Source organism: Equus quagga, chromosome 16, assembly GCF_021613505.1.
Source record: "Equus quagga isolate Etosha38 chromosome 16, UCLA_HA_Equagga_1.0, whole genome shotgun sequence".
Classification (NCBI taxonomy): Eukaryota; Metazoa; Chordata; class Mammalia; order Perissodactyla; family Equidae; genus Equus; species Equus quagga.
This window is the reverse complement of record NC_060282.1, coordinates 3758353-3784826: the sequence shown is the minus strand read 5'-3', so window position 1 is coordinate 3784826 and position 26474 is coordinate 3758353. Positions and strand designations below refer to the sequence as shown.

Below are 26474 nucleotides of genomic sequence, written 5' to 3'. Positions count from 1 at the left end.
TAATGACCAAGGCAGAGAAGACATTCAGTTGGATGTGGAGAAACACTTCAAAGCAGAAGGAAAATAAGAGGAATGTTTTTATATGGTTCCCTCCCTCACTCAAGCGAAGGACAGAGAACAGAATCAGTATTTTCCATAACTCATTAGGCTAGTATTGGATGGCCAGGATTGTCAGTGGATTTTTTAATGAGATAAAGCACAGCCAAATCCATATTTCAAATTTCAACACACTTTTCAACAAAGAGATTATGCATTTGTTAGGTCTCTAGGCATTGATTTATACCAAAATCCCATACTGACAATATGTAATTAATAAACTTTCAAATAAGATGTACAGATAGTGCTCACAGTTTACCTGAATGAAAATATTTTAATAAAAAAATTATACTAAACATGAAATGCTGTAGCATGACTATTTTTGGTCAGAAAGGATATATTACTGCCAGAGAACTTTTAGGAATTTTTGCAACAAAGAGATTTCAAATGATTTAAGGTTTCTCCATAACATCAACCACGTGGGATGATCAAACGAGCACTTTAGGCTAAAAAGGAACATGAAATAACACCAGGAAATGTCCTACAGCTGTTCTCATTTACAAGCTAAGGAAGCTTGGGGCTTGGGAGAGGTTAATCATTCATTTGATGGAAAAACGAATGTGTCTATTTCCTCCCTGAACTCAGTCTCTTCTACACGGTGCTACAGGCACTTAGGCACAGCCAAGCCCCTGTCCTCGGGGCTTTCCACTCCAGGGGGAGAGGCAGCACTGACCAACCTGTAGCAGAGCCCCAAGTCGTGGAGGTCCTGCAGACTGACGTGCCCCAGCCACAGGGCCGGGACCCACTGAGGCTGCCACGACACGGAGCACATTCTCTTTCTGTAACAGCAGGTGCTGCCATGTCTTCTCTGAACGAGTCTGGTACCCAATTCCTGCTCAGTGCCCACTGAGCTCTACTTTCTGAACTGCTGAGGCACAGACGCTGGGACTGCCCCAGGTCCTCTACTGTCTGCCACAGCTTCGGGTCTCAGTGATCACACACATGGGTCTTCTTTTCCTAGGCCACTCACACACCTCCAACTGCTCTGACCGCTTTCCTGGGTCAGGGTTCTGTCTCGCTCATCCCTCTGGTGATGAGCCATAGCATGAGAGAATCAGTAACCTAGGCTTCTGGTGACGGGGGGCCCTGAAAGCTCCTCTCACAGGAGAGGGCATACCTTCTTCATCTTCCTGTTCCCAGTGCCTAGAACAGTGCTGGACACAGAGGGGATGAACAGTCAATGCCAGCTTACTGAATGACGAGCTGCCTTGGAGAACCCAAATGATTTACACTTTCCCCCAGGGAAGTGGGTTATCTAGTACAGTGTCTCCCAGAACAGGGCTCTCAGTCATGCACTAGAATCACCTGTGGGTGCTTGTAAACAATGGGATATTCCTGGGCTCCGCTTCAGAATTAGTATATTGGGATCTGGAGGCAGTCAAGTAGGTAAAGAGCCTGATGTACCCAATTCACCGTTCTGAACTACCACTAACACATGCTCTAAACCACAAACACTGCTCTAAACTACCACCAGCACCAAGGTCTTTTCCTTTCTCCTAAGAAACCGCCTACATTCTCCCCCGGTACCCTAGTAACAACAGCTGAGAATTTTGATCCATATTAATCCAAGAGGCCTTAATTTACATCATGTTTTATTTAGCTCATCATCATCATCAATAAATCATATATTATTCATTTGGATTTCAGCTATTCTTCAGTTACCCACTTTCTAGTAAAGTCTGGTTATCACAACTAATCCAGTTAACCAGTTATGAACATGGACAGCAGAAAGCCCAGTGCTATAAAAGGCACTCTGCTACAACAAAGCCATAAACAGCACAAATGACAAGAGATGATTTTATTTCTTGGAAATTATCTGACAAATTTCTTTTTTTTAATTATCAAAATAACATTATTATAGATAAACAATCTGTAGTACAGTCATACAACAGAACACTTCTCAATACTGAAAAGGAATGAAGTGCTGACACCCTCAACTCATCGACATCACACCGAGTAAAAGACGCTGAGTGCAAAAGAGGACACACCAGTTGATCCAATGATCTGAAATTCTAGAATAGGCAAAATGACTCTCGTAATTGAAGTCAGAGAGTGGCTGCTGCTGGGCAGGAGGTGACTGACTAGGAAGGGGTCTGGGGAACTCTCTAGGGTCATAGAAATGTTCTGTATCTTGATGTGGGTATGGGGTACACTGGTGTATACATCTGTCAAAACTAAGATCTGTGCACTTCACTGTAAGTAAATTACGCCTTAAAAAAGCTAATACTCTTCCTTCAAACACAAAAACAAAGAAACTACTGACTTTGCTTCTGGGTCTTTTCCTTCAAGGATAATCTTCTCTAATTTGTACAGGATATTGGTCTACAAGCATTACACTCTTTCCACACTTGTCCATATGGCATCTCATCTGGTTTTTAAGGTGATTTTGAATTTTATTCTTGCCTTCCAGAAAAACCACCCAGTTTAACATTACCTCGGCATAGAGTGTGTCCACTGGATTCTCTCTGCACTTTACCAGAACAGACGAAGGGAAGGGACCCAAGAGCTGTGGGGGATGTGACACCTGCCCCAACTACTTTGAGACTGAGTGGATACAGCCGTCTACATGGGGACGTCAAAACAACATTCACTTAGACAATTAGGAGGTTGACTACTTTCTTAGCTTTCTACCCGCCAGATCATACTCATAAGTAGAGAAATAAAAAACACAAACATACACACTCTACCTCCCCACCCCCAAATGTGCTGAAGAATAAAACACATCTACCTGCAACGACTGGTATACCTGGTAATGATTGGTTTGCACCATGTGCTGTGGGCTGGGGTAAAATCCTTCGCTGGACCTTGGACTAGGATAACCAGGTCTGCTGGGCTGTGAACAAATCAACAGAGCATCACATGAATGAGTAGTTTGGTAAATTTATGTTTTATTGAAAAGAATAAAAAAATGTATATCTCTAAAAGAGCTTAGTTGGAAAGAATGTCAAGACATTTCAATGGGGGAAATAGTCTTTTCAACAACTCATGCTGGGACAACAGGATATCCACACGTGAAAAAATGAAGTTGGACCCTTTCCTCACAACATACACAAAAATTAACTCAAAATAAATCATTGATTTAATATAAGAGCTAAAACTATAAAACTCTTAGAAGAAAACGTAGGAGTAAATCTTTGCGACCTTGGGTTAGGCAAGGGACACCAAAACCTCAGTCAACAAAAGAAAGAAAAGATAAATTGGACTTCGTCAAAATTAAAAGCTTCTGTGTTGCCAACGTCACCATCACGAAAGTGAAAAGACAACTCACGGAGTGGAAGAAAATATTTCCAGATCATATATCTGATAGGAGATTCATATTGAGACTATATAAATAACTCTTATAACTCAACAATAAAATGATAAATAATCTAACAGTGGGGAAAGGACTTGCGTAGATCCAAAGAAGATATACCAATGGCCACATGAAAAGATGCTCGACGCCATTTGTAATCAAAGGAATGCAAATCTGGATGCTTTCTGTGCAGTGAGCTAGATACTTGGCTACTTACTGGCTGTGTTACCTCAGGCAAGTGAGTAAACCAATGGGTTTCCATTTCCTCATCTACAAAATGGGAGTTGAGCCAGAGGAACTCTAAAGTCACTTTCAGCTCTAAAATTCTCATTCTGTTTCTGAGATACGTGAATTTAAAGTTCACAGCAAAAGAATGGTTTAGTCTGAAACAGCAGGTAAGACAACAAAGTCTTCTAAACCTGAGGGATTTAACAAAGTGAAAACCCATCATTCACCAACCAAATTAAGACCAGAACGAAAGGAAGTGGCTTCAGGTCCCAGAAAGCCTGGGGGAGAAAAGGAAACGCAAGGCCTGTGTCTCTTTCCCATGGACACACGGGGTCGTGGATGAACACATGCTCTGCTAGAGTTAAATTCTGAGTAAGTGTGAGTCTCTAAAAACAGTCTCGTGTCCCCCATGGCGTTGCTTACACTATCCCCTGGGCCTGGAGTGTCTCCCACCTCACCCTGTAGACCACCTCCTGTCCTCTGTGTCTCTCACATGTTACTTCTTTCATGGAGTGGCTCCTATTTCTCAGCTAACACACACCTAAGTCCTCTGCTCTCCTCCGCGGCGCGTGTTCGGCTCCTGACTGGGACTGCGGTTACTTCTGTCCTTGCTCCAGTCCCGCTGTCAGGGCCGTTAAATCTCTGTGTGCACACCTAGGAGCTTTACACAGTCTGACAATTCTGAGAGCAATGCTACCAAGCAATAGCACCGCCCTATTTGACTGAGGATAAAACTGAGGCTCAGAGAAGCCAGGCAATGTGAACAGGCTGCACAGCTGGTCATGGCAGAACTGCCTGACTCCAACATCTCTGTGTGGTGAGGCTGCTCTACGACGAGCGCACTTCTGACTCCCAAACAAAAAGGAACACACAAAAGGAGCTGATGAGAGAACAGCAAAATCTCTATACACCATCCCACAGTCACTCAAACACTTAAACAGGTAGCAGATGACAACACTTGTAGGTTCCATTTCAAAATAAAAATAGGTAAAAAGGTGAAAACATGTTTTATGGCAGATAAAACTACTGCACAAAGAATACCACGACGTCAGACTTTGCTAACGTCTAACCAATGTGTGGGTACACACTGGCAAATGCATCCGAGAGTGCCCACATGTCGCGAACACATTTCTGCTTTTGTTCCCTATACATAGGAACTCAGCACGGCAGTCAGGAGCCCAGGCTCTGGCCCACAGGGCCAAGGGCACCTCAGCTCTCCGTGCCTCCGCATCCTCAGTGATCCAGAGGGACAGAGCTGTCACAAAGATGAAATAAGCTAACACACGTCAAGTCCTTTGAGAATGGCTTCCATGTACGTATCCAAGTGTCACCTGCTCCTAAGCATGGTGATTTAGCAGCGTCTCTACATCTCCTCCTTGAAGACAGAAACTTGGATTTTAATAAAGCACACTATGGAGCTGAGAGAATTTTTGTTGAAATTCTCCCAAGCGAGGAGGAAGACATAGGAAAAACTGAAATATCCTAAACTAGTGGCTCTCCACCGGGCGACAGTGCTCCTGCCTGCAATTAGGGTCGCTGAGGGTGCCTGAGACGATCATAATGTGTGGCACTTGAGGTGGCAGGCAGGTGGGTCACAGAATGGGTCCCAGCAACAGGAGCTGTTCCACTTTCAGACGTCTCTCCCAACCTCACGCAGGTGATACAACAAGTCCTGTCATCTGGACCCACAACTCTGTTTTACGTATGAACACAAATAATAGTTTGCAGAGTTTATCAGACATCCTACCTTCCAGGATGGCAACTACTGTGTATAGTGATAGACAATTTTACTGTTTCGTTTGAACTCTACCAAGACTCTTCAGCATTCTAGAAAATCACATCACCAAGACTGATGAGGTGCACCTTCAGTTGCGGTGGTGAGGTCCGCATGTGTAGCTGTTCTATTGATGGCGAGCCCACACGCAGGTGCTCGCTGGCCCTTCACCACGCTTGACTGCTTTATACATGTGTGTGCATCGTGTTATTACAGATTACTTTTATTTCTCTTGTGTAGTTAGCAGTCTTCTGGCAGTACTGGGATTGTGAAATCAGTATGTCATTTTATTATTATTTTATTTCAGGATCAGTAAGTGGGGCATTATAAAATATTTTTTAAATAAAATGGCGTGCTGGGTCTGATTAGGGTTGAAAAACACTGTTCTGAGGCAGCTACTCTCAAACATTTTATTTTCAGGACCCTTTACATTCTCAAAAATTACTGAGGACTCCAAGAGCTTTCGTTTATCTGGATTATATCTACCAATATTTACATTATTAGAAATTTAAACAGACACTTAAAACTAAACTAATTACATGTTTTGTAAAAAAATTTAATTTTTCAAAACCAAAAAAACCCAATGAGAACGGTGGCACCTTTTACATTTATGCAAATATCTTTCATGTCAGGGTTAATAGAAGGCAGCAAATTCTCCTATCTGCTTCCGCACTCAGTCTGCTGTGATGTGTAGCATACAAGAAAATCCCGCTTCACATAGCTACGCAGTTGGAAAAGGAGGAGTACTTTAATAGTTTCTTGGCACGATTGTGGATATTGTTTCTTGAAAAACACGCAAACTCAACAAGTGGCAGTTTCTAAGAGATGACTTGCAACATGGAGTCTGAGCGTTCTCTGTCACATCACAATCCATTACTCTCGCTTGTACTGTGGATGGTCCTTTGACCCTAGCGTGACTTTGTAACATCCTGACTGATCATTTGGGAAATAGAGATCATTGAGTTATGCAGATGCTCCCAATATTGACACATTTAGTATCCAACATGAAAAAAAAAATCACATTTGTTAATACCGTTCTGAGCTCATCAGAAAAGTCTAAGAATTGGGAAGCTGTCAAGGTCGTGGTAATGGATATGTTTCCCAAAATTCTCATTTTTGCTTGGAAACTCCAATTTTATCACTGGCAAATACAATCAGTTGTTCTCCTTGATGAGAGAGCCTTGCATCTTTCTTTTTTGAGAAAATGTCTACCAAATGTGCAACTCGGAACAACTACAGTACGTGTGCCAGCCCTTCTTTTAAGTACGACTGGTCTTCCAAGAAAACAGCGGTTAGTCCCGCTCGCAACTCAGTCCCACAGCGAGCAGTTTCCCTGGAGAGCTGCCTCGAGTCTGGCGTGCAGCAGGAGTGCCTTCCACGTTCCTCTTGTTTCCTCACACAGAAGACTTTTCACTGCTTCATCAAGGTCATTCTTCTTTCTTACTGTGTGAGCACAGGGTGAAGAATACAGTGACGACTAGCATAGTCTGGTGCCATTGCCCTGACTCGTGCCAATGTGACAGCAGCTTTACCCATCATGATGTTTGGAACATCAGTGTAAATGTCAACACAGTGGACAAAGGCAAATGACATCTTAACATTACTATGAACAAGGTTTGATCTCCTGGCCCTCTGAAGTGGCCCTGGGGACTCCAGGACCAGGGATCACACTCTGAAAAGTGCTGTCCCAAGGTACTGTTATCCCAAGGCTCTCCACTGATCCTATGGGAATCTGTAGGATGACAACCTGCGCCAACGAAATGAGCCCTAAATGGGACCCTTCCCATGCCTGGCTCTTTTCCAAAGATTATTATGTGAAAAAGTTGGTATTCAGTACTGTTGAAGAGACCAGGAACGTATTTTTAGTAATTAGCTTTGTGGTTATAATGTTTTTGCTATTAAGTATAATTTAGCTTTTACTTTTGAATCTCAAATAGGGGAGAGAAAAATATTTTTCTTTAAAAAATTAATCAGGCTACATTACAAATTTTATTTATTAGTACACAAAATTTATCCACAAAAACCTGAGATCCTACTTGAATTAAAGAATTCCAAGTGGAATGTAGCTGTCCTAAGATACCATAGGTAGAATTATAAAAACTGGGGGCTGGCCCCGTGGCCGAGTGGTTAAGTTCGCGCGCTCTGCTGCAGGTGGCCCAGTGTTTCGTTGGTTCGAATCCTGGGCGCGGACATGACACTGCTCATCAAACCACGCTGAGGCGGCGTCCCACATACCACAACTAGAAGGACCCACAACGAAGAATATACAACTATGTACCAGGGGGGCTTTGGGGAGAAAAAGGAAAAAATAAAATCTTTAAAAAAAAAAAAAAAAAAAAAAAGAATTATAAAAACTCACAAGGATCCAGAGTCTCCACTTCTCAGGGCAGAGGAACCTGCAAGAGGAAATACTGGCCTACCACCTTGGAAACAACAGACTCATCTCAGACTTGTCAATACCGTGCCCATAAAAGCGGAATTTGATTCTAAAGATGAATACGGAGAAGGTAAAAACTGCACATAGGCCTTGATTCTGATTGGCAAGGGAGTTGAAGAATTAGTGTATTTGTCCATCATCATCAAGCATTTGGATATACATACTACTGGAGATGATTTTCTAGCCATCAAACACTTTTAATCACGGTTTTCTTGAAGAGTCAATATTTTAATCTTTACGGGCCACACTGCCACTGGAGCACTCCTCTGTCTGTGTAGGGTGAAACCAGCCATGAACAATACACACGTGAAGGGTGTGTTCCTTCCAATACAACCTTAACAAGAATAGGCAGTGGGCTATAGTTTGCTGACCCGTTTAAAGGGTAGAACAATCTCTGATTATAGAAAAGAGCCTCAAAATACACACTCTGAAAACATCTCAAAAAAGAAAGAGACGTGAAGATATTTAAAAATTTAAGCAGAAGTTGTCTTTGTACTCTAAAACAGAAAAAGGCCTAATCACCTCATCCACGAATCTAATATTATAGCTTTCAAAATTGAGCCAAGCCAAAATTATTAAAAAATATAAATTAAAAATCCTACAGATTGATATAGAAAAATGTTCAGATGGACAAAGTTCTTGAATTCTGCTGGTTCTAGGGGAGTGCTGCATTAGTTGGTGCTCATCAGCAAATAATTACCGGACGTGACACTTCGATGGCTAAGTAGAGCGCTGTGAACGCACGATCCACTCAGGCCTCATGATGCCCCTACGAGGTAGGGAACAGTTACACTCCTTTCAGAGACGAGGCAAGTGAGGCTGGGACAGGCAGGTAACTTGCCCAGTCATCAGAGTCCAACATGAACAGATCCACCTGGCTTCCTGGCCTGAGGAATTAACTTTGAGACGCTCTTGCCTCCCAATACTGGACTATTCTGCATTTGTTACTGTGTCAGGAAACAGGCAAACTTGGACACATGAAGTGGAGGGTCTTAGATGCCGAGATCAAGGGTTCAGAGTCATTCTGTGGCTAACCTAGGATTTGCTGCTCTTGTTGTTAAACTAGGAGAGACAGAAATGTTCTGGTTTCATCATTAATGTGCTTAAAATAATGTCTATGGACAGGTGACATGGCCTTCCTTCTTGAGGCCTCCATTTTCCTATTTGTTGAGGAGGCTGGATGACAGAACCCTTCACCTCTAGAATGCTGAAGAACTCTGTCAACCATGTGCATCCACTTTAAAAGTTTGATAATGTTTACTGTTACACAGTTTAAAACTGACCAAGAAAATAGAAGCTTTCAGGCATCATGATTAAAAAATCAGTACAATATTTAAACAGCACTTCATGATAACAGATTTCTGAATATTTTTCAAAAAGAAAATGAAGTAAAGGATTGTCAAAGTTGCTTTATATAAATATACTTTTTTTTTTCTTGGCGAGGAAGATTGGCCCTGACCTAACATCTGTGCCGATCTTCCTCAATTTTATATGTGGGATGCCTGCCACAGCATGGCTTGATAAGTGGTGCATAGGTCTGTGCCAGGAATCCGAACCTGTAAACCCCGGGCCACCAAAGCAGAGCACACGAACTTAACCACTATGCCACTGGGTTGGCCCCCAAAAGTTTCTTAATATATTTTTAGCTAATCAATTATCAAATAGAAGGTAATATTAACTGCAAAATAGGCTATTATCTATTTACTTTCCAGCAAACAATCTGAACTGGATTATTTGTGGCAAGTAAGCCAGTGTGTGAAAATACCATCCTGTCAAGAGCAAAAGCTGTATCAAGAGTTCTCAATCTGAGGAGAGTGTCTAAGGGCCAGCTATGCCAGACCCCCAGGCATAGCACAGCTGAGCACGATGGGAGGCTCCGGTTGCCTCCCGGAGGTCGGAAGGATGGAGGTCAAGGATGTGAGGTGAGTAGGCAGACGAGGCCTGAGGATGCTGCCAGCAGATCTTACAAGCAAATGCAATGTGCTCCCAGTTCCCACACCAACAGCTCAGCTACAAGCCACAACGAGACAAGGGCAGAAAACGTACACAAGGTTCTCAGCAACACAAAACACAAAGGAACAGGGTCAGGTGGAATCTGACTCATTTTAAAATAAAGCAAAATGTGAAGCATTAGTGGCCTGCTTTTAGCCCGTCTGATGTTCTAATCTTGACTCAATCATCAGCGAGGCCCCTGACCACCACCAACTCCCTGACCAGCAGGAGTCAGGCTGCTCATGTATGACTGGCGAGTGGGGGGAGGGCGGGGGAGGAAGACAAGGAAGAGCATGTGAAGATTACACCGGATGCAACCGTTCACTGCTTAAACAGCCTATAGGTGAAACGCAAATTGGGAGAATGCGTGCACATGAGGGCCCTATGTAGAGGAGGAAGTAAGAAACCATAGTTGGCGCTGTAACGATTACACTTAGAATAACCTCATACTTGGTCTTCTCTCCACAAACAGCAGCTACCTCCACCATAAACCTCCAAAGTTAGTAGGAGTAATGCCAAAGTTGGGGTGGGGGCCTTTGCTACCTTGGGTGGTGCTTCGTCGGACCCTCCGGAGTCCCAGGACACTGTGACCTGTCTTCTGGACTCCATCCTCATCCGTTCTTCTTGCTGAACCTTCTCCTCTTCCAGGATTGTGCTAGAGAGACAATACATGGTTTAAGGAGCTGACAACCAGAGTGAGTTAGCACACACCAGGCCCCACCCTGACTTATTGAAGGAGCAGCAGCTGGCTAACAGTAGGTGATGATAAAGAAAGGCAAAGAGGATCAGGTTTCCAATCCCTTACAAAATGATTCTAGAACAGCCTTGGTCGACATAGCAAGTCCATTTACAGCACAGCCATAGGTAAGAAAAGGACAGCTGGTAAGATAAGGAGAAGATGGGGAAAATCAAAGACAAGCCAAGATGGAATGTTCGTACGCCAAAGTTTATTTTCAGCAGAACAGAATCACGCTGAGAAATCCCAAGCAGCACTTAATCAAGCACAGACATGTCTCAGGACAGACTCTTCACATGAACACAGGCCCCCACATAATGTGACCGCATCAACACATTATGTGGCAAATTAGCCATCTGGCCAACAATCTCCTAAACTGCTCACTACGATCTTCCTACTAACTCTTAGCTTAAGCAGTACTTTATCTCAACAGGAAAATACAAAAACAGGCAACAGGATTCACAAGGACCTCTGAAAATGCCAGTCGCTTTAAACTGTAAACGCTGTAGTTGGTAACACGGCTACTTACCACCGCTTGACTACTCAGGGGCTAGCTGCCGTCCCACATAATCCTGCGGCCGCTGCGGCCGCTGCTCCTCAGCGACTGCTGGCGGCTTCTTAGTCTTGGATGCTTGCCATCACATCAACTATCGAGCACGCAGCCAAGGCGAGCCTTTGCTAACTCCCATGCCACAGGGATTCCCCAGGGCTCAGCGGGCGGCCGGTCTTTGAAACCTTCGTCCTCCCCGTGACGAACAGGTCTTTCCTACATGCTCGCAACTCTCGAGTCCTAATACTGAAGCTCATTCAGTTTCTAGCCTCCTGGTAGAGTGCAGTAAATAACCACCCAGAATTACTCATGAAAGAGTGAGGTCAGATGCACCAGACCCTTTCTAATCTGGGAATTTGCTTGACTGTTTCAAAAAGACATTCCTGCCTGACTGGAGGCTAGAGCGTGCTGTTTCTCACACAGCCTAACTCATGCAGTCACCTTTCACTCAGGAAAAGACAGATAAACTCATTTTATAATTGCCCTGAGTCGGCAAACCATTACAACAGATGTAAGGGCTTTTCTTTTTTTTTCTTTTTTAAAAGAAAGGGAATGTTTTCTTCAATGAGCACATTAGCATTTTAGGAAAAAAGCTTTTCGTCAAAAGATTCCACCTCCTCCTCAAAATATGATTTCGATTTTCTTCCTGCTCCAGCCAGATGACCATGGCTGAGAAAACAACATGAAATCTCAATGATACTTAAGAATTTAGTGGCACCTTCAAGACTGGCAAGGTGCATGCCGGGATAGTACTGTTGGGAATCTGGGCCCCGTCCAAGAGTTGTAACTCTAGTTTAAATACACTGTGAATGTCTGTTTGATTGACCTTTGTTCCCACTAGGCTGGGAGCTGCTACCTGACAGCCCATTCTCACATGCCAGGAATGAGCACAGATCCTAGATCACAATATGTATCACTAACGACAGGCAAATGGATGAGTGAAGCCAACAACAGTCCACTGACCAGCGAAGAAGAGCCTGTTACCAAGCCGCCTAAACTCTCAGCAGGGAAGGGCTGTAGCCCACTTCCTCCGAGATGGCCACTGGGAGCAGGAGTTCAGTCTGAGACCACTGGCCTGATGGAGGAGCCATCCCTGGATAGGAGTTTATCAGTGCCCTGCTCTCAATCTCCCGAGCCTCAAAACAAGTAACAAATCCTGAACCAGAATTTCCAAAAACTTCATAGTGTTAAGCAAATGAACAGTCCCTAAAAATTAAGAAAAAAAAATCAAGTAAAAAATATTTGTGCTTTCTTCCACTTCTTCAAATAATTGAAATACAGGTAAGCTACGAGAAGGCAAAGTGTGACAAATTCTTTAAGGCAACGGGAACTCCACTTTAAGTAGGTCCCATTAAGGCAATTTATTTCACTTGGGTTGTTTTGTGACCTGGGCCATCCTGATCTTACCATCACTGTTCCCCACAGAAACCTCCACAGAGGTCACTTGAGGTCCTTTGCCATGAGGAGACCCTCTCAGGCTCCAGTTGCCCTGACCCTCCTGCCCGTACTCACTGCCCCTGCTCTCGGACCTACTGAAGTTACTGTCTGAATCCTTCTTTCAGCCCTTCATCATCTACTCCACCTATGTTATTTCACTGCTTAATGGGACTTGGACTGCAAACTTCCCACGGTTGTCAGACTTGGACCCAATTTCTCCTGTCAGCTGTACAGCATCTGCCTATGACAGGCACTGCAGTATTTCTTTAACTGACCATGCCAGTCTTGTTCCTCCAAGAACACAGAGATAACCAGGAAGCAAGCTCCTTTAAATCACACTACCTCATTCTCATACCAAAAATAACATGTTAGATTCTTCTGAGAAACCAGAATTTGTTGCTCAAAGTAGTCAAGAATATAAATAACTCATAAAATATCTGTTTTTACAATGGGAAGACTATTCCATAGATGGACTAAGAGTGCACATGGAGACATTTCTGAACTTTCTCTTTACAGCTGCTGAAGAACCAAGAGCAATAAACTACAATGTGCAGAGTGTCAAGGAGGTCAAATTTAAAAATATTTTCCCAAACTACAAATATTTTTAGTAGCAATACATTCCATTTGAAAGCTTTTAGCTGCCTAATGTGAACTGGCAATGAGCCCTCATGTTTCTTCCCGGGATGGTGGTTTCTAAGTCTTAAACTTGCAAACAGATGAAACAATGAAAGCTCAGATTTTTATTTAACGAACATTATAACGTGATAATCGTTTTTGTTTATCCAGGAATCCCATTTGGAAGAGAACCGTGGAGAGGGGAAAGGAGTACTTTATTTAATGTTAGTTTTATTTTTCACTTCCCTCACTCTAACAGAAAAAGTCATCAAAGTAATCAATTTAGAGGAAAAGGACATAAAAACTTGTAAGGCTCCTCCGACCGTTTCCTCTCAGCCCACAGCACTACCTGTGCAACTTGCTCTCACAAGCTCCAGGAGCTAGCATGGAGAGGTCTTCTTACATTTCCGTCCTGGAGTAACAAAATGTGGTTTCACTTCTAACGTGTTCTCACGGAGAGCACGAAAGCATTCTGACAGGTTCCTCAATTCTAGTCCCAAGCTAAGATGTAAAACCAAATCTCCAACACAGACAAGTTTTAGAGTGGGGAAGGCCACTCAGCCCTGAGTGGTTGAAAATCGAGCTGTTCACGCCGTCCCAAAAGAAAGGGCACAGCTACGAGCTGCATCTCTGCGGCCTATGTAAGCACAGGCAGCCTTGCCATTTCAGCTTGCTTCCTCATTCGTAAATGAGAACATCGCCTGTCCCAGCCATTGTTAGGATGGAGAAATAAAGTATGTGAAACAAAGCAAAATTTTCAAGTAAATGTTAGTTCTGTACTTTCACTGGCCTTACATACTACTAGGAAAGAAATGATTGATTTTCTCTATTTCATTTCTGTAGCATTTTTTCTGAAAGTGACTATAGTACTATTCTTTTCTTTGAAACTATAAAACATTTTTTCTTTTAAATATAAGAAATACTCTTCACTTAAATAACTTTAATTTTTTTTACAGATTGGACTCTGGTTCCCTAAACATACTAATTTTATGATGGCATCACGAAGTTTGCTTTGGACATAAAATGAGTCTGGGTTCACAGCGACTTAAGCTAATTTGGAAAATACCCAGAGAAAGAGCAGGAAGAAATCAGAAGGAAAAAAAGCCAAGAGGGAAATGGCTTGTTTTGGCAAGTTCATGGGAATACCAGTTTGAAAGCTAATCTCTTATAATTATCCAACATTGCCTCACCACAAAGGAATGGAATTGACCTTTTAACAAAAAACGGCCCCTGGTATCTTTGCAGAAAACAAGTCTGGAGACTTAAGATGAAGCTGGGGATGGCATATTTGCAAGTGGCTGACCTAGTGGCTAAATGCCACAACAACAGTGTTCCAATATGCGCCTCTGGTCTTTTTCTCTTATAAATAGACACAGCAGACTGGACATCTGGCTTCACAAATTCATCAAAACCATATTTCTCTCTTATTATGTATCTCAAACTGTAGGAAATAATGCACTTTTGTTTGGTTGTGGTGTTATCCACCTCACAATTGCATTAAAAAAAGTGATTTATATTAAAATCTTACTTTAAAAGGGCTATCTTTCTATTCCTGGCGAGTTCGAGAAGCTCCTATTTGACCAAGCCTCTTGCAGATAGCAAGGGAGAGTGACAGCACAGGAGGGCAAGTGAGAGCAGTCCGGTTCTGCAGGGAGCTGACACAAGGAGGAAGGGAATAGCCCTGCGCGAGTCTTCACTTTTTAATGGCCATTAGCCAGAAAGCAGGCTCCAGTCATACTAGTTTGAAGAACCAGACAACTGAGTTTGGGTCACCACAGCTGGTGGAAACTGAGGGGGGACATCCCAGGAAGAAGAAAGCCAGGGTGGGGGTGCTTCAGATTCTGAGTATAAATTCTGCCCAATCTCCAGCTGACCCTGGAACCTTGCACGTTTAGGGCAGGCTCTAAGCAGCCTAGCTGAGGCTAAGAGAACTAAATGGAGATCTGAGCTGCTGCCCACAGCATGTAAAGACAGTTTGCAATTTGAGACCAGCCAAGAGAACTGCCTGCTAAAACAACAAACCAACCAAGCAACCAACCAACCACTCTTTAGAGGAATGTAACTGAATCCAGAGTTTCTGCAATAAATCAATCACAATGTCGGGGACATAATCTAAAATTACTCAACATACAAATAAACATGGAAATGTGATCAATTCTCAAGGGGAAAAAAAATCTCAAGTAGGTCTACTCCAAAAATGACTCAGAAGTTGGATTCAGCAGGCAAGCACTTTAGAGAGCTATCATATTCATGGACATAAAGAAAAGTTTGTTCATAATTAATGAAAAGACAGGGAATGTCAGCATAAAAATATAAACTATTAAAAAGAGCCAAATGAAAATTCTATAAGGAAAAATACAATATCTGAAATAAAATCTCCAAAGAATCAGAGGATCAGTAGGATGGAGATGACACAAGAGTAAGGGGACGTGAAGATAAGTCAATAAAAATTATCCAATCTGAGGGACTTAGAAAAAAAGATTGGGTAAAAAAAGAAAAAGAACAGAACTCTAGGACCTGAAGAACATATCAAAAGGTTTAACATACATGGAACTGGAGTTTGATAAGAAGTGAGAAAATGGAGCAGAAAAAATAGCTGAAGAAATAATGGTCAAAGACATTTACAGATTCAAGATGTTCAGTGAACCCCAATACGATCAGTACAAAGAAAACCACACCCAAGCACATCCAGTTAAACTACTAAAAACCACAGAGAAAATCGTGGAAGCAGTCAGGAGAAAAACGACATATCACATGACATGCAGAGGAACAATCATTTCAAAGCCCAGCGACAGCTCATTAGAAATAACAGAGGTCTGAAGATAGTGGCAGAACAGCTTTAAAGTGCTGAAAGAAAAAACAGAAAAATGCTGTCAACTCAGAATTTTATGTCCAATGAAATTAAGTTCAATTCATTGTAAGATTAAAAAAACAAATAGAATTCACCAACAGACCTATGCTAAAGAAGTTCTTCTGGCGGACAGGAAACCAAATGGAAGAAAGATCTTCAGGAAAGAATGAAGAACACTGTATAGGGTTACATATAAAAGACTCTTTCTGTACTTTCTCTAAAATATTATTTACAGTACAACATAGAATCTTATTTTGTGAGGTTACTAGCATATGTTAATACAATACATATAGGACATCTAAAGCATGAAAGGAGTGACGTGGTGGTAAACGGACCTTCATGGTTGCAAAGTTTCTACATTTTAAGTAAAGTACAATTATTAAACTCTAAGTAGACTCTGAAAAGTTACAGATGTATATTGTAATCCCTAAAAATATAATGCAAAAGGTAGTGCTAAAATGCAAATTTGGGGGGTTAAGAGAAAGAGGTGTGGGAGGTGCTGGCTTCCAAGCGCCAGTCCCTCTCAGCCAAGAACTAATGAACAGACCACAGAGGACTTCTGCTTCTCTCCCAGCTAGGCTGTAGGGGCATGTTAATTTGTGACCGATAGGGAGCCAATGTTTCTCCATCTGTTTCCTGTATCCCTCCATCCAACCTCATTTCTCTGTCCCTCTGTAAACGGACAAAGAGGAGGAACCACCTAGAGCCACTGATCCTTCACTGTCCAGAGATGGAGAGACAGTCATGTCTGTTCCACCCTTCCTTGATGTTTTTAGGTAATAATCCCGGAGAGAAAATTCAGTGAAGGGAAATTAACAACAACTAGAAAGAAAACAAAAACGGTAACAGAAACAGAATTGAAGGGAAGGAATTATGGTAGCGAATGGGAGAAGTCTGAGGATCTCACTGCGGGTTCTGAGGGTGGAGTTCAGATTGTAAACAGTAAACATACGAATTACAGCTGAAATGTAAACATCTAGTCAGAGTTCTTTCTTAACATAAGACAAGTGAGGGGAAGTGAAGAGAGCATGGAGAAATACAGGTGGGATGGGGCAGCCAGCGACCCAATCAGAGAGGAGGGGCACGTGTGGTAAACAGACAAGAACGAACACTGTCTTGAAGTTAGGAGAAAGGGGCCCAGGATCCTGGGTCAACCCTTTGTTAGCTGCACAATCCAGAACAAGGCACACGACGTCCAAGCCTCAGGTACTCAAGTGGAAAGGGCAGTAATAACTCATCCTTAAGAACTGTCTCGAACTCAAATAAGGGAATCCATGTAAAAATGATCTGTGAAGGCACATAAGTACGAAGGACTAATTTTTATGAAATGCAAGTTTAAATCTCACCAGAATTCACTAGAAATTTGTTCACTTCACATTAAACCAAATTGCGGAGGTGCAACTACAACAGAGATGTACTTACGAAGCTCTGATCATCTATGTGTGGGTGGGAACCAATGAAGAGTAAGAATTATCCTTAGATAAGAAACAGTTAAGATGTAATTTTAGTGGAAACAATTTAAATTTTACAGTAAAGTCCTGTTACATTTAGATTTACTATTTACTTTTTATTACTGGGAAGGTTAAGGACCCCGCACCGCCCAATAACCCCTTAAAGTTCAGATGCTGTGAACATTTTAAGATGTATACAGGGATAATTGAGAAACATATTACTTTCCTAGATGTTATCTAGACCAAACAGGATAGCAGCGAGAAGGAAAATACTGGGATGATGACTAAGGAGGAATGCAGACACCACCTTTGAAAGGAATCTTGGAAGCTAATACAAAATCACTTTAAAAAAAAACATGCAGTGAAGAAGCACAGTATCCTCATGTCATTAATCAAGCCTAAAGCTTTTTATTTAAATTGAGGTCATACTGGCTTACAACACTGTGTAAATTTCAGGTGTACACTATTGTATTTCAGTTTCTGTATAGACTGCATCGTGTTCACCACCAATAGTCTAGTTTTTATCTGTCATCATAAATATGTGCTGCTTTACCCTTTTGCCCACACCCCCCCTTTCCCCTCTGGTAACCACTAACCTGTTCTCCTTCCCCATGTCAGATCTAGAGCTTTTAATTTAGAGTTCACACTTTAGGATAAATGAAGAATCAAAAAAGATTTTAAAAACTTTAAGGTGCTGTTCACAGATTAAAATTTTAAATTCCATGTCTCCATAACACATCTATAAAATGTCAACAAGATGTGCTTTGTATTTTGGCATCTGGATAATAATAGCTAACACTTTTAAATTCAAATAACCAGATTTTTCTTTAACAGTAACTGATCATTTTTCTGTACTCTAAGATCTCCAGGTTCCTCTGGATCTGCAGAAAAAGCTTTGCTGTTCCTACTATTAGAGTAGCCCTCACATTGTGTGCCCGCCGCTAGCCCTGCACTATGAAAGCTTTGTGGACAATAAGTGCATTTAATCCTGAAACTAGACCACAGGGAGGGTTTGTGAGCCTGCTCTCGCAGGGACGCTAAGTCACCTGCCCAAGGCCACACAGCCTTTCAAAACTTCTTTTTAAACTCTAACCTTCATACAAGATGTACCCCTCTAAACACCAGGTTAAACTCCTCCAAACTCAAGTGGTCTCTGTGCTTATACTTATGTAGGTTACACACACACACACACATGCATGCATGCTGCCCCCTACCGCCCCCCCTCCCCTTACTCTACAGGTGCTGCTAGCTCGAACTAGCAACCTCACAGATCAACTGAAATACAGTTTGTGTCCTGAGATGCTTTGTAACTCACTTGGGTATGATACTGAGATGTAATATGAAAAAAAAAAATTTATGGCTGCAGCAATTCCAAGCTAACTTACAGCCCTGACCAAACCGATCTCTCAAAGGCCAGCTTTCTATGATAAAGTTAAGAAGCAAACATGATAATACTAAGTTAAAATAAGAAACAAACATCACCCTCAAATACCCCCCACCCCAAGACCCAAGCTGGAGACAAGGCTATGTATTACGTACACAGGATGAGTCCACAGCAGGTGGCTGCAGACTCTGGCCAACACACACTCGCGTGGCTTGCCTCTAGCTTGCTTCAGCTCACCCCTGGAGAGATTCAGCCTCACCGAAAACTTCTCAACCTGCTCCCCACTGTATCTGGGATTCCAGAGGGCCAGAACAGCAAAATGCGACATGCTTAAGATGTGACAAGACAAATATAATGAAAAGGACAAATATTTTGAAGCTAACACACTGAAATCGTGTCACCCTTCAAAGTCTTGGTAGGGGCTCCCATGCATATATCGGTGATGCTGCGCTTCTTTTTGGGGACTTTCTCTGGTTGCTACTCAAACAAATGTGAGAAAACCAGCTGCAGGAATTCCTTGTAATAACATTTTTTCCTTTTTCCTTTTTAACTAAACAATATTAACAACTTGCTCACCAGTCATAATCCTAAAATGAAGCACTTAATGACTCCTGGCCACGTCTCAAATCAAGGCACATAGCATGACAGCTGACAGCCTAAGCCAGGGACTCAGGTGGACTTGCCTTGACTTCCAGCTGTGACCTCAGGGCAGCTGCCTAACCTTACAGCTTCAGTTTCCTCATTTGTAAACTGATGATGATAATCCTTCCTACATCGTCAAGGACTGTGAGGATCAAGATGAAATCACGTGTGAAAGTTCATGGCACAATGCCTGGCAAAGAAAGTGCTCAGCAAATGTTGGTTTTTAGCGTTTTAACTAGTAAAGCTAACTGCAGACGATGGAGACGTGTGTCAGCACACATCGCATTAGTTCTAAAGGATCCCCAGAGAGCTCAGTGCCAGAAGACCAACTGAAGATCACGGGCCATCTTCCAAGGCGGTACTTACTAGGTCAGTGTTCTTGAGAAGAGAGAAGTTCAAGTAAATTGTTTATATATCACTTACATTCTTTTATCTGACCATCATATGTGAGAACGGCAGGCTCAGAAACAAACTACGGTTGGAGCAACCGGAGCTTTCATTCACTGCTGGGAGCAATAAATTGGAATATCCACTTTGGGAAAGCGGCAGTATCTAATGAAGGTAAACTCGTGCATCCCGCTGACTCCTAGATTTACCCCGGCTGAAGTTCCCGTACATACGCTCCCCAAAAGACACTCACTACTATGTCCAGACGGCAAGAGTCCCGACAGCCCCACCCTGGAAAGTATCCCAATTTCCGCCAGTAGTAGAATGGATAAACTATAGTATATTCACCAATGGAACAATACACAGCAATGAGAATGAAGTATAACTACCTGAATAAAATGGATGATCTCACACTACACAAGCAAAATAAACCATAAACAAAAAAGTACATACTGAATGATACCATTTACATAAAGCTCAAAAATGGGCAGAACCAATCTATGGTTAGTGGTTACCCTTGGAGGGTGAATGGCAATTGGAAACGGGCGTCAGGGTTTCTGGGGTGCTGGCAGTGTTCTTTTCTTGTTCTGGATGCTGGCTGCATGGGTGTGCCCAATTTGTGAAAATTCAATGAGCTGTTTACTTCTTGGCATGTTTATATGTTCACATCTTTGTACGTCAATAAAACGTTTAAAAAAATACAAAAATTATGGTATCAAACTTTAAATTGATAAATTTGTTTATTGATCTCATTTGCCTAAAAAGGATTTAAGAAACTGCACACTAACTTAAAACATTTCCCTAACCTGAGATAAAACCGACCATCTTTTTTTTATAGTGGCACAAATAGCTTCAGTCAAGTAGAGTACTGCTGGGAAATAGTATTTTTGAGTTTAAGCTCCAAAAGGGCAGATACTCAAGCTGTTTATTGTGGTTTCCTTGGCACAGTATCTACCAAAGAATTAACTCAGTTAACCAGGGATTAAATGATTTTTTCATTCAAAAAATGTTTAGTACACTCTTATAAGCTGTCAGTCACACAGTACAAAATGCCAGAGTGCATGAGAAATTTTCACTCTAGGTCACCGTAAAATATTCCTATTGAGGAATTTTTTACACTTGCTAATAGGCCACCTAAAGGTTAAGCCCATTCCACTTCTCAAGAAGTCACATCTATGAATAAGAAAACAGGATGCAGGGAGGACAGGCCCTGAGTCACAGAGATCAACCCGTGGAAATAGGACCCGAGTACTTTACAACTTGGCCTAAGGAAGTTCATCCTGAGAGCCACTTTCTCAACGTACAACGTGGTAAAAACACATACATGGCTCAGTCAAAGACGAGTGGAACCCCACAGTAATTCGAGTCTATTTGCAATATTCCCTTCTAAGGTGGACAAGGAGAATGGGATTTGGAAAATGGTTTTAACTGCTTTATTTAAATCTTGGCTATGACAAAAACTCTGAAAAACTCAATCAAAGAGCCTATTTAATTACTGTGACACATTGTTACATATAAACGTCCAAGCAAGCCATTATATTATGAAATTAAATTTTATTGGCCTAATTGGTAGCCATATTGTACATGTTCAAAATGCAAAGTTAAACTCTATTTCTGATTAAAACAGAACGATACAAAATAAATTAATGCTCAATGACCAGTATTAATTGTGCACAAGAAGATATCCATAAATTAGAGTCTAAGTACATTATATTATATGTATATATATGTGTGTACATATATAAAATAATTATATTTAGTTCTAAAACTTCGTCTCGGGTAGTTTTTGGAGCGAATTTACTTATATGCACTCAGCAATGAACTCAGTGGCTATCTGACCCCTTCCTGTGTCCAGGCTCCTGGCCTGGAGGTGCGGGCAACACCGAGGAGAGTATGACGATCCCTGTCCTCAAGGAGCTTCAGTCTAGTAGGGGATGAGACATACTAGACTGTGAGCTCCTCGAGGGCAGGAAAAGTGTTTGGTCATCATGCCCAGTGACTAGCACCAGGCTCAGCTATCATGGTCTCACAGTGTGTGGGGAAGTGAGGTGAACACGGCACATAGCTACCTGCGGCAGCGAAGGATGAGCACGACAAGAACAAGGTGCGCTGGCGACCCTGAGGGCACAGGATAGTCAGCTGTGAAATCACAGAAGAGCCAGTGCATGAAAGAAGCCAAGAAAGATGGGTAGGATTTCACCAGGTGGAGAAGGAGGCATTCCAGGCTGAGAGGCTGGGTTAGTTTGGCCATGGTGTGAGAAAGGGATGGAGAGACAGCGTGGGGCCATAACGGAAGGAGTCTTAGATGCTGCTCTGGAAGCCTCTCCCTAACACGGGGAGCGACAGGACCCACTGCCAGTTGTTCTGAGCAAAGGATTTACTGTTCCATAGCGATGTTTCAGGAAGACTGACTAAGAAGTTATGCCAGACAGACGGGAGGAGGGTCCAGGTGGAGAGGGCGAGGAGGGAGCGGCCCTACAGACACTGCACTGACGGCTCTCCAGCTAGTCAGCTGGGGGGGCTGCGAGGAATTCCTGATGATTCCAAGATGGAGATGAAGATAAAGGCACCGCTACAACCCAGGAAGGTGAGGGGCAAGAGCTGGCTGAGAGGAGAAGGTAACAGATTTGCTTTAGGATAAACACGATGTCCAGTGGCAATTTAAAACGCAGGTTTGGGACTGTGAGAAAAGGGCAAGATGGAAGCTAAAGACAGACAGAGGTGAGAAGCAAAGCCACAAGAATGGTTAAGATAATCTGGAAAGCGTCCTGACAGAAAGGAGGAGGCGGCTGAAAACAGAAATGTGGTCAATACTCATAGTAATGGCGGAGAAACAGCAGATCAGTGAGACACAGGGAGGCAAGTAGACGGAACTGTTATCAGAGAAGGAAGAAATTTCAAGGACAGACTCTGTCTACTTCCAAAGAAAGATCAAGGGGAACAAAAAAAATTTATGAGCAAAACATGAAATAAAGCACCTTGAAAATCCAGCTCTAATAGTGAGAGCATACCTAATTAAGTTGTATAAGAATTAAGAAACGGGAAATTTTTAGCTTGAAGAGAGCTGTCTAGAAACACTTGAAAGCCCATCACGTGCGAGGCAGAGTTGTTCTCCGGGCTCCAGAGAGCTGGGCCCGGCTGTGGGGGGCCTCTCCCAGCATGCTCTCCCTGCATGCTCTCCCTGCATGCTGAGCACTGCTGGCTGTCTCCTCACCAGGCTTCAGTCTCTGGGGGCAAGTTGGTGTTCTGTTCACTTCTGAATCCATAGAACCTAACTTAGAACAAAGTAGGTGCTCAGCAAACAGCTGCTGACTGGATGACCCTCTTCTATTTCTACCTATCGGCTTTAATTTTTCTTGGAACATTCTCCCTGGGAGGAAACTTGTCTTGCAGGTTGAGCTGCCTGAAGATGAGGTGAGGCTAGAGGAAGTTTAGAGAAGGTCAAGCACCGGGGGATACGGCTGGGCCAGATGAGCTGTCAGGGTCTTCTGGACCCTGATATTTCATAATTTTTATGAAAAAAGACTAAAGTATAGCAAATAAAAAAAAAATCTCACATAAAATCAGGGAAGTACCCCAAATATGAAAGTGATACAGCACACGTTAAACCATGGTGTTGGTTGGCTGCTTATACAATTAAGCTCCCCATGCATATTATATGAAAATATCTTGTTCATTAAAGTATTAAGCCTCAATCTAGACTTTAATTCAACAACTGTTTATTGCATTTATTGAGTCCGGAGTTCCGTACCAGGGCTACAGAAATGAGTAAGACACAGTGATGCCCACAGATTTGAGTCTGGCTGGGGACACAGACAAGCAAACGAGAAACTCTCCAGGCCAGGAGGCGGAGTCGACTGGGAGCTGCTAGAGATTTGGGTCTAACAGTGTCCGGCACAAAGCAGGAGCCACAAAATGGCAGCTGAACGGGCGACGTGGATGTTTTAACTATAGTAACAGAGTACTGAAAAGGTGCCGAAGGACTGGCTATCTCTTTGGGGGCAGAGTTGATTAGGCTAGTTTCCTGAAGGAGGTAACATCTGAGCTGGATTCTGAGGACTGAGCAGGAGTTTATCAGGTGGCTACGGCGGGGGAAGGCATTTCTCGGAGAGAATGGCTAGTGAAAGGCAGTGAGCTGTGCTGGGGGAATTTTAAATAGTTAGGTGTCGCCAGAGCTTAAGTATCGGGGGGGATGAAGGAGTTGTGAGAAAAGGGATTGGAGAGGTAAATTAGGGACTAAATTATTATGGACCTTGCAAGCCATGCTAAGTCAGTTAGAAGTTAGGGGAGAGAGATTTGATTATAATTTGAAATCTATTAAGATTTTAAGATATAATCTACTTAAGATTCTAGCAAGGTATAAATAAACACAAATCAATTAAAAAAGTAATTATGTTTGCCCAAGAAGTAGGTTAGCCTTAGACGTACTGATAAAATGACCTTGAAATGCTATTACTGCAACAGAGCCTGCCCCAGCCCCGGGCCCTCTCTCCCCCCACTCCTACCTGAGCTGAGCTTTGAGCTCAGTGAATCGGGGCCGTCTGCTGGGGTCATAGGCCCAGCATTTCGTCATAAGGCTGTAGAGGGTAGGAGGGCAATTTGGAGGCATTGGTAATCTTTCCCCATTCTCAATTCGACCGATCACATCATTGTTCTTCACTCCTTGAAAAGGCTTCACACCATGCATCAGTATCTCCCACATACATACACCTGTGAAGCGGGAATGAAAACACAGCAGTGAACTTCGCAGGAAGAGGCTAATTCCTAGGTTTCAGGAGTCACTTCCTAGTTGGCACGAAAGTACCAGCTGTGTGATTTTGGGCAAATCAGCTAAACAAAGCAGCAATTAACTCGGTTATAAAATAAGAACAGTAATACTAGTTTAATGTGTGAATAATGAAATATTAAATGTTATCAAGGAAAAAACCCAATTTTTATAAGAGGTTTATTTCTCTAAAAATTCTCTATCAGAAAATGACCCACCATCTACAGTGATGCTTCACGAACCAGTTCAAAAAGCTGAATGAATTTGCAATTTCCTTCTACTTCAGTCCAACCTGCTTGTGAGTACAGCAGCTGACCAGGGGCCTAACGAAAAAAATCCTAAAATTTAAGTCTTACACTTTTAGAATGTTCCCAGATTCCTTCAAAGATTTCCCGTGGCAACGCTGGCCCGTCCTTGCCTAGCGTGCACAATGGCATTATTATTGGGTTTATCCATTAATCAGCCAGTGTGTTTCCCACAGGAAAGTCTGGAACTTCTCTGGGTTGCAGCAATCGCGCCCACAAACTCCACAATCAACCTCAAAGTCTACTCGCGTTTGGCAATCACATACTTACTCAGTAACTTCTCAACAACACCTGCACATTCACCTTTAAAATAAACAAGCAAATACAATCTACAACTGAGAATGACAACCATGTGACACAACCACAAGGGAAGCAAGAGAGCAGGCTGGCGTGAGCAGCGGGCGGTTTTCTCCTCGTAGCTTCTAACCGTCACTTGGCACTGCGGCCACTCTGGAGATCTTGCCACCCCTGAACGTGCCACAAACGTGCCTTCGCTTGTGTTAAATTCTCTGTATTTAATCCTCTTTTTCTTCTTTACTGATTCTCCTCTTTTTTGGTACACTTGTGAGTTCTTCTATATGTTTTTCCTGATTCACCCCTGGGAAAATCTCATCTCTATTTCCATCACAAATGTACACTGTGTAAGTGGTGCCTTGAGGAGAGGAATCGTGACTTTATTTTTGCATTTTCAGTACCTAAAATGACATGCGCCTCAAGGCAGGCAAGGCATATTATATTATTGTGAATTAGATTCTGAAATTAGCCGAAAGTCCAGTAATTTCAAAGTAAAGAGTGAATGCCTTAGTTCTGCTTTTCTCCCCAGAAATTATGACAACATTTTCAGTAACAATAACATTGGGTATCATTTCTTAAGATCTTAATGTGTCTCTGGCACCCTTCTTTGAGATTTATATATGTTTTCCTTAATCTTCACACTTTAGATTTCCTTAAACACTGTATTTTATCCTATCTAATATGTCACTGATTATAAGATACACCCTTATTTTATACGACCAAGAAAGGGGGAAAATGCTGTCACCTAAACTATGATATAATCCTTTGTCACATCTTAGAATTATGTTATTCTTACCAAAGAGCTCTTTTAAACTCATTCAGACAAGAAAGCAAAACCAAAATGAACAAAACGAAGTCCACATGAGTGTTGGCAAGGTAACCACATACAACACACCCCCAGCCAACACTAACTGTACAATACCACTGACTGACAACCACCTCAGTTCCAGAAATGTTAAAATGTGAAAAAACAGGTATCTTCAACTTTGAAATATGAAATGTCCTTGAGAGGATAGGTAACTTGCTCTCTGGGTCACACTGCTAATAAGCCAGGTCTGGGGATTTGAAGCCACATCAATTGGACTCCAGAGTCTTTTCTAATCACACTATTTTCTGCTGTACTGAAAAGCTCCTTCCTTTATGAATGTCAATTAGAGCATTAAATGGTTATTAAAAATCAACAGCAACTGAACAGAAGGAAAAATAAGAACACATACTCCAGATATATAAGGTTATCT

At 42.3% G+C, this 26474-nt stretch overlaps 1 protein-coding gene across 7 annotated transcripts in view; it reads right to left on the bottom strand.

Annotated features, from left to right (window-relative positions):
• PTK2 (protein tyrosine kinase 2) overlaps positions 1 to 26474 on the bottom strand; it is a 235663-nt gene that overhangs the window by 35300 nt on the left and 173889 nt on the right. For all 7 annotated transcript variants that reach the window (XM_046642323.1, XM_046642322.1, XM_046642318.1 and 4 more), the window contains 3 exons: positions 24378 to 24582; positions 10363 to 10474; positions 2843 to 2929 (listed from right to left, as the gene is read on the bottom strand). In XM_046642323.1, the coding sequence (XP_046498279.1) occupies positions 2843 to 2929; positions 10363 to 10474; positions 24378 to 24582 (404 nt within the window). The remainder of the gene's footprint in view (positions 1 to 2842; positions 2930 to 10362; positions 10475 to 24377; positions 24583 to 26474) is intronic.